This window comes from Polyergus mexicanus, unplaced genomic scaffold (genome assembly GCF_030449975.1).
Source record: "Polyergus mexicanus isolate NDT 795.1 unplaced genomic scaffold, iyPolMexi1.0 SCAF_14, whole genome shotgun sequence".
In the NCBI taxonomy this organism is placed as follows: domain Eukaryota; kingdom Metazoa; phylum Arthropoda; class Insecta; order Hymenoptera; family Formicidae; genus Polyergus; species Polyergus mexicanus.
The window spans coordinates 2,992,055-3,001,604 of NW_027223334.1; the positions used below are offsets into that span (position 1 = coordinate 2,992,055).

The 9,550-nt window shown below is 32.0% G+C and overlaps 1 protein-coding gene across 1 annotated transcript; it reads left to right on the forward strand.

Annotated features, from left to right (window-relative positions):
* Positions 1-1,644: 1,644 nt before the first annotated feature.
* On the forward strand, positions 1,645-9,111 carry Ube4a (Ubiquitination factor E4A). Its single transcript, XM_070306996.1, has 14 exons — positions 1,645-3,554; positions 4,270-4,665; positions 4,746-5,072; positions 5,379-5,572; positions 5,649-5,759; positions 5,860-6,057; positions 6,121-6,238; positions 6,309-6,485; positions 7,211-7,356; positions 7,457-7,606; positions 7,730-7,973; positions 8,054-8,216; positions 8,321-8,525; positions 8,598-9,111. Exons 1-14 carry the CDS (start codon positions 3,018-3,020, stop codon positions 8,737-8,739), a joined length of 3,108 nt encoding a protein of 1,035 aa, XP_070163097.1. The 5' UTR covers positions 1,645-3,017; the 3' UTR covers positions 8,740-9,111.
* The last annotated feature ends 439 nt before the right edge of the window (positions 9,112-9,550 follow it).

Genomic DNA, 9,550 nt, shown 5'->3' on the forward strand with positions numbered 1-9,550 from the left:
TTTACTTGAGTTTTATCTCAAGCAGATAACGCGCAAGGGTGATCTAGCAGGCGAATCCGTGGTGTCGAATGTCGCGAGTCTCACAAGTAACACTACCCAACTGATACTCACCGCGATTTGAATGAAACTTAACATACTTATTAAACACCGAAAAACATTAAATACGTGTTTTTTTGTTTCGGCTAAACACGATTTTTAGGGGTAGAAAGCACCCCTCAACCCCTGGAGATGGAAACAGTTATGGCTAATTATTTCTGAAATGATACATTTTCTGAAAAAAGTGCTTAAGACCAAAGTTGTAGAGTTCAAAGTGATGCACTTGATGACGTAAAACTATAAACAATGAACACTCGCCCAAGTACAGATGTGAAAATGATAATTGAAGGTATATTCGAACGAAATTCACGAGCAAGATAGCTCATAGCAAATAACTGATCAAGAAGTAATTTTGGAAAATGCTCAACGACAGTCGGGAAAATAATAATTGATCATATATGTCCGAATGAAATCCTAATATAAAATAAAGAGTAAAAAATATTGTGGATAACTCCAGAGTAGCAATAAAAATTTAAAAAAATTTTAAAGTTTCTAATATAGCATGAAGGTAATGTAAAGTTATTAATCGACGGGAATCAGGAAAGGCCGTTAATTCTCAAATGCGTATTTTTGTAGCGGGCGATTTATTCGTCTTGTCTTGTCGAAGGCTCGGGACTGACTGCCTCGTCGCGTCCTTCCTTCATCTCGCCTATTTACATTTCCAAATCTATCTCGCTTTGTCCTTACAGTAATGTTTAACTTATAATTAGAATGACATTTTATGTTTTCTTATCTTTACTTCTATTCTGAAGTTACTTACAAAACTTTTTTCTCCTTCTTATTTTTTCTATAAATTTGCGCCTATTTTCCCATTACGTCAGGTTTTTTTCTTTTTTTAGGAAAATAACGCAACAAATCATTTCTAAAGACAGAATTAGAGTCAACGCATAAAATTACTGATTATAGATACAGGATGTGGTCAAAGTCCGGCAACGGCTAATTATTTCCAAATTTAATTGACCTTGAAAATCGACCTCAAGGTCGACTTCAAGGTCGCCATCAAGTGCATCACTTTGAACTCTACAACTTTGGTCCTAAGCACTTTTTTCAGAAAATGTATCGTTTCAGAAATGATTAGCCATAACTGTTTCCACCTCCAGGGGTTGAGGGGTGCTTTCTACCCCTAAAAATCGTGTTTAGCCGAAACAAAAAAACACGTATTTAATGTTTTTCGGTGTTTAATAAGTATGTTAAGTTTCATTCAAATCGGTGAGTATCAGTTGGGTAGTATTACTTGTCAGTCGCGGGTCATAGTTACATTTATAAAATATCACTCTAGTTCTTAGAAGGTCCTTTGTTCGAGACTCTTTCTATAACGCGTTTTCATTAGAGGACTTCTAAGAAAAAAAATATTATTTGATCTATTTATTTATCTCTTGCATGCGCACTGTTTAGATTTCGAGCTTTCTCGTGGTTCGAGTATCTTTTAGTTGCTGTTTAAAATTCTTGGTCTTCTAAGGGATCTTTGTTCGAATATTTATCACGCATTGTTTAGATTTTTAAATATTAGTCTCGCCTGCTAGATATTCCTTTAGTTTATTGTTTATGTTAAGTGCAAAGAGTTCCAGAGCGTAGACGTTTAATATTACATGAAAGAAAAGAATTGTGGAGTTCACCGGACGTAACATGTGATTGCGGCTATCAAGTAGAGAATATAAACCACGTGGTTTTCCAAAGTAGAAAATATGACGATATTAGAGTCGATTTGAGTTATAATTTAAATAAGGTTGGTGTCAGTGAACTGGATTGTGTTCGGAACTGGCTTCAAAGGGAGGAGATGCGTGCGCTCAGAGTTGTTTTTAACTTGATCTCGAGGACAGGTAAAATTATTTAAAATTAGCCAAAAGTGTTGGCACATTTTAACTTGTCTCTCTCTTCTAACGCAATATTTAAACCAAACTAAGAGCTTATAGTATATGTGCGAAATAATCCGTATGGCCTGGAAGTATCCCTTCTAACCAGAGATTTAAAAAAAACCGGAACACACCGAACCGTTTCGACTCGGTTTCGACTCCACACTGTGGAATCAAACTGTTAACAAGTTCATTACGATTAAATCTATAACGGATACGCCTCTTTAAACATAAGTACATTAAGGAACGTCTTCATTTAACGCCACTTCCCGTATTCATTATATAACACGTAAGGTTCTGGCCGTATTGATCCTCGATCGAGGGCAGGTGCCATTTAAGAAAGAAAAAAAAGAAGAAGAAGAAGAAGAAGATAAGTTGTGTTCGTATGGATATTCCTCTCAGGACATTAATCATACTGTATTTCATTACCTCAATACGCGAAATAAATCGTCACCTGAGAATCGCTATTGCGAACTTGACTGATTTTTGGACTGACAACCTTTTCGATATCTTAAAAAATCTGTCAAATAAAATATGCAAATTAATTATTGCCTTCTGCAAAGTGTGTAATATGAATATTAAAAATTCCCGCCGCGCTACGTGGATACTCCATGATCATGATACAGCACGTTTCCCCTCCCTTGACCAGCCATCCTATATCGGAGCACACCCAGCACACCTCTCAGTTCTCAGTTTTGGCACGCATCTCTATTATGTAATCTTAAATTACTGACAAGTTCACCGCATTGAAATCTTTGCATACCATATTATACTATGAAAACATAACTGTACATACTGTACAGGGGAATATTCTCATTTAACGCCACTTCTGATCACGTTATACCCAAAATTCTGGCCGTATTAATCCTCTTTCGAGGGCAGGAGCCATTCAAAAAAGAAGAAGAAGAAAAAGGGCAAATTTTGAAGAACCCTAAATAACCATAAAGAAGAAAAAATACTGATATTGGAGATATCATGAGACAGCCTTCGAAATAATAACGAGAAGTGTTAATTTGTTTATAGTTTAATTATGTCAGTCACGGAAATCTTGTAAAAAAAGTTACAACTATGTGCGACAATATAAAGAGTAATCCATTCGCTGGGTTATTTTCCACGGATAATGATGCTGTCTCATTCTCCTTTCAACATCAAACAATTGCTGATGAAAGTAGCAATATTAATTACACAGGTGAATTGTCGGACACGATTAATAATAAATCTGAAAATGAAGAGGTAGAATCCAAAATTTTGGACGACAAAGTCAATCAGCTCATGGCACATGTATTTGGATTAACGCTGCGTCGAGATAGTGATAGCCCTGCACAAGGATCTCTGGTGTTCATTGATGCTAATTCAATTGAACATGCTGTTTTTGAGCGCTTGATGTTATCAGATCCCAAATCTACAGCGAAAGATATTGTACAAGATGCTGATGACCACATTGTTCAGACACAAGTTATAACTTACCTTTATGAATGTTACTGTCGATTAAAACATTATCAAATTAACAGTGATTTGGAACATACTATAAGAAACGCTTGCCAAATTGTATTGAGAAATGTCAATACAGCTTTACAGGAACCAGACTTGTTTCAATATCAGGAGGTATTTTATATTTTTTTGATAGAACAATATAATTCTGTGAGAAACATCTTTTAAAAAACAATTCTTGTTAAAACAAATTATATTAGCAACATGTACTCGGTGATTTAAAAGGTTATTGACAAACTTCACGAGCATATAAAGGGATTGAAATATAGCAACTTTCGAGTAGGAACCTATGTTCTCTGAAGTAATCCTGATTTCGTACAAGCCTGACTTGACGCCTCTTGATTACTTTTTTTGGAAGTATATCAGAAGCCTTGTTTACGAGAGACTAGTGGACGACCCAGAAACACTTGTAACCAGAATACTTGCAGCATCTGACATGTCCCGGAGATGCCTGGAGTATTTGAGAAAGTACGCCAGAGTTTCATTTGACAATGCAATGCCTGCATTGAATGTGGTCATCACTATTTTGAACACGCTCCCCATCTTTTTATAATATTGTAATAATATACCAATATTGTTAAGTATTCATATAACCTTTGTTTAGTTATTAAATTTTGTACAAATTAAGATTATTTCTCTCATTGGCATGTTGTCCACAATGTAGTTCCTTACATTCAAAGGTTTGTACCAATTCAGAATTACTTCGGAGAGCAGAGTTCCTATTTGAAAGTTGCTATATTCCTATTCTTCTATACACCCTTGAAATTTGTCAATAATCTTTTGAATCATCCTGTATATTATAATCATTATATATTTATTATTTATCCAGGTTCACAATCAATTTGTTGCTTTATTTACGGATGATATTACATCAAAATCAGAATTGCCATCATTTGTTAATGGTATAATAGAAGAATTGATAGCGGCAAATAGAGAAAGTGATATAGAAGATATAATTATAATATCATTTACTCCTGTTCTTGATATTGTTCATAAGGAGGCTGCTCAAAGTAATCTGTTTACTTTTCGTCAACAGTGGTTTATTTTACTGCATATATTTTCCACTATTGAATCATTGGCAAAGTTGATAATTTGTCATAGCAGACCAAAAAATAATCAAGGTTGCACATATTCAGATACATTATTAGGTGCATTCTTGAGCATAAGCTGTTTACCAAAAACAGCTAAAGATCCATACGATCTGTTCGATAAACCTCTACGGCAAGTACGGCAATTTTTTTTTACTAGCGGAGTAGTATTTTAAATTATAGAATTTTTGCTTTATACATTGTTAAAATATTACAGCCAAATACAATCATGGAAGGTACCATATGGATTGCTATGAATAGCCTAAACGAACAGTTACACAAAGTTTTTCATTCCTTATTGAAGTGCTCGACAGAAGTTCGTCATTTAACTCTGCAATGGCTGAGCAATTGTCTTCATACAAATGCAAGTAGAGGAAAACTTTGGAATTCTCACATGGAAGTAGGATTACTTGGGGTATTATGTGTATCGGATGGTTTCATGCTGAATGTGGGCAATGTATTGCTACGTCTTTGCCAACCATTTTGTGTCAAATTTAATGATACCAAAATACCAAAGATAGATCCTACATATTGTAGTGCTGAGGTTGGTTTTTCAAAGTTTAACAAAAATTACATTTTATTTATATACACTGACACATAATAGCAATGTCTGAAATAGCAAAATAAAGTATAGATGAAATGATACCATTACAGTCTTGAATGGTTCGAGAGTGAAATGGAGACATTGCTATTATGTTATTAGAGTCTTATGCTATTATAAGGTTTCAATGTATAATGATTATTGTCAGAAGCACTAGTTTAAATGTTGAATTTATATTTAATATATATACATGTATTTAAGTAAATAAATGTACTTCATTAATGCTATCATATATTTTTACATTTTTAGGCAAAGAATGAAACTGAGAGTTTACATCGTGGTATACATATGAAAGAATTGAGTTCAGAGACATGTTTGATACCAACTCCAGAAGGAGAAAATCGACCAATAGCACATTCATTCGGATTTGTAACAGAATGTTTTTTTCTTACACATTGTGCATTAGATCTTGGCTATAGAGTTATACTCGATAAATTTTTAAGGTATGGAAAAATAATTAGTCCTATAATTTCTTAAATAACTTAATTGCAAAATATTTCATTATTTTTTATTTTGTAGGACAAATCAAGATTTGGCTAGGATACAAAGAGCTTATAATGATGCTCGAATCGGTGGTAGTTCAGAAGTGCTAGAGCTCATAACACAGCGAATGGAGACTGAGATGATAAAGTACATATAAACATATTACATATTATTACATATTACATATTATATATACATTTTTGATTTTTCTTTCATACATTATCATATTTTATGTGTTATATTATAGATATTTGTCTCTTAAAGCAAGCCTTTTAATGCCAGAAATGTTGGAACACTTGGCAAAATTTCATGCAATGACAGCATTTTGGTTGATACAAATAAACTTGAATGTTGTAACTGATGAAGAAAACATGCAAAGCTTTGCGCCAAAGCAATATATACCAGTTACATTCCCATTACCAGAGACTGTCCCGATTACACTAAGGTACGAAATATACAATACTATAAATGCAACAAACAACTAAAATTGATCAATTCATCTCTACAGGTGCATTCCAGAGTTCGTAGTAGAGAACACTATTGGATTCTTATGTTTTTTACGTCGCTTTAGTCCAAACACATTTGAGGAGCAGGGTTCCAGTTTTCTAAATCCGATTTTGACAGAAGTAAGTGAAGACATAATGAGCAGTACATCATCTTCGCGCAATTATTAAGTTTATATGTCGATTCCTTTAGATTATAGTTTTGATGGAGTCTCAACATCGTTTGTACAATCCACATTTGCGCGCTCGTTTAGCCGAAAGTTTGGAGGCACTTTTGCCAATTGTAGACGAAAGCGTTGTTCCAGTAGTACCCAACTTAGGAACATTCCATAGAGAACAATTGTTTCTTTCTCATCCACACAGACAACAAGTAAGCAGTATTCTACATATATATAAAGTTCACTAACGAATAGAGATTTAAAAAAATCGAATTTTTTAAAAATGGGAGAAGAAATGAAATAAAGAATATTTTTGGGTAAAAGGGGACTGTTTTTTGGTAATTTTGAAAGATAGTACTAAGTTTCTTGGAACAAAAAATGGTATGGGAATTAAATTAATTGTATTGACTGGATCAGTAATCAATTTCAATGAAGGTGGCTGAGTTTATTATTACTTCGAATTTGTTTAATCAGTTGGATTCGAATATTTTAAAACAAGTTAATTTTGATTTTTATAATTCAACGGTATTTTTTGATGTTCTTTATTTTTAAAGTTTCATGAAAGTTAAAAAAAAGCTCTCTTAAATATAGTTAAACTGTTGTTATTTTTGTTATTTTGTGGACTGCAATGAAAATAACGTACGACATGGAATCTGATATTTAATTTTAGTAAATTTGATGTTCATGTTTTCCAAATCCGTGTATCATAGATTAATAAATAAGCACCAAAATTAAATTTTTGCTATAAATTTTTGAAAATGGACATTCTGAGTAATTAATGGGATGAAAAATCCATTTTTGGAAGAATAGAAAACAGTTTTTCACTGACTTTTTTATCTAAAAAATTCCTGTTTTTTACTACCCTTTTAATCTCTACTAACAAGAGATGTATGTGCAGTTAATTTCTTTCTCTCATATATTGTTGATTTGAAAATAGATAATTCCTAATTTGCTGCATGTATTTGTAAGTATCGAAATGACGGGGCAGAGTGTACAATTTGAGCAAAAATTCAATTATCGTCGTCCGATGTATATTGTAATGGATTATCTATGGAAGCTTGATGAACATCGTAGCAATTTTATGTAAGTAACATTATGATATTTAATCACTATTTTTATTCTATATTTATAAAATTCGGCACCAGAAAAATGAAAGACATTTTATTTAATTATAATGTGCCAGTGCTTTAGCTAAAGAGGCAGAAAACAACATGGAAGCAGTTCAGCCACCACTATTCTTACGTTTCATTAATCTATTAATGAATGATGCTGTATTTCTCTTGGATGAGGCCTTATCAAATATGGCACAGTTAAAACAAATGCTCCAAGCTAGGTATTTCTAAAAATTATATATATGATTTCCTTCTATTATACATTATCTTTTCTAAATCTATGGAATGTTTTGTAAAATATTTGCATTAAATATGTTAATGGCTCCGCTTTTTATAAATAAAAGGGAAAGCGGAGAATGGAATAAACTGCCGCCAAATGAACGTGAACAGCAGACAGGCTATCTTCAACACATTGGTATGATTGCCCGTTTTGATAATATTCTAGGCAGAAAAACTATACAAACAATAAAAATGTTGACTACTGAAATAAAATCAATCTTTTGCCATCCAACCATGGTGGATCGTATTGCTTCTATGCTCAATTATTTATTATTACAATTGGTGGGGCCAAATAAAAAAAATCTCAAGGTAATTTTTAAAGATTTGTGAATATTATGTTAAAAATGGTGTCACATAATTTATTATAATTTCACATATATGAAATCTAGGTGAACGATCAAAAAGAATATGCATTTAATCCTGCAAATTTGGTGCTAAATATATGTGAGATCTACATTAATCTGAGCAAAAATGAAAGCTTTACACTAGCCGTGTCACAAGACGGACGTTCTTACAGTCCAGAACTTTTTAAACTTGCTGACAATGTGCTTGGTAAGCATTTCCACATTTTTCTTAATATTATCTGCAATTTATCTATGCTAGGGGAATAAAAATGTAAAAATACATTTTTTTTTTTTTTAATGTACATACATCAGTTCGTATTGGTGGTGTGGGAATCTTGGAAGATTTGGATCAATTCGCAAAGAGTGTGGAAAAGGCTGCAAATCAAAAGCGAGAAGAAGATGAAATTTTAATTGGTATTCCCGACGAATTCTTGGATCCAATTATGTTAACCGTTATGACAGATCCTGTAATTTTGCCATCATCAAAAATAACTATCGATCGTCAAACTATAGCAAGGTTAATATGCGAAATATAATAAAATATTAACATACATTAATACAAAATATTATATATGTTAATGTATTTCAGACATTTATTGAGTGATCAAACTGATCCTTTTAATCGATCTCCTCTTACCATGGACATGATAAAATCAAATGTCGAACTTCAACAGAAGATACAAGAATGGATCTCACAAAAGAAACGAGAAAAGTTAAGCGCCGATGTATAATTTATCGTCAATTATTATCACATTACAATGAAACAATGTTAATATGCGATCTTTGAGATCAACATCTTAAGGCATCAAAAACAATACATATCGATGATAATAAAAAGATTGTTGAAGAAAATCCGATTTTGTGGCAATCATCAGTTTGAATTGATAAATAATAGAACTTTGATATATATTTTATTGTTTTACATTGTTGCATTGAAATCTTATCATTCGCTGATGTTCGATTTGTCGATAATGATAGACAAAATTTTGTATACAAATTTGGCAAAATGTAATTATGTACAGGATTGTAAACTAGTTTAGAATTACAATTATTTTAATAGTGATTCATAATCGAGATAAAATGTTATACACATAGATGGCACACAAAGAAATTGCTATTTCTAGAATTATTGTTTGTTATATTTTATGTATTGTATAAAATAAAATATATTATTTATGAATGACATTTTTCAAAAACGATGTTAACTTTAATTTATATAGTTTAATTCCTAGAGACATACACATAAATCAATTTGTTAATAGCAAAAATTTTTTTCTAACTCAAGGCTCTTAATTCTTCAATGACGTTATATTAAATTATAAATGTAAAAACAAGAAACTATATAAATTTTTTTAAATCAAATATACTGAAATAAATAATATATATATATAGTGTCCCACCAAAAGTGGCCACCCTTTTTTATCATTTAAACTAAAAGAGATAGACCATAACAAATATATATAAAATTAAATAGTTCAAACTGAACTCTATTGTGAGCCTAATGGTTGCTTCCAAAAGCTATCTGTGTTAATGAACGGAGAG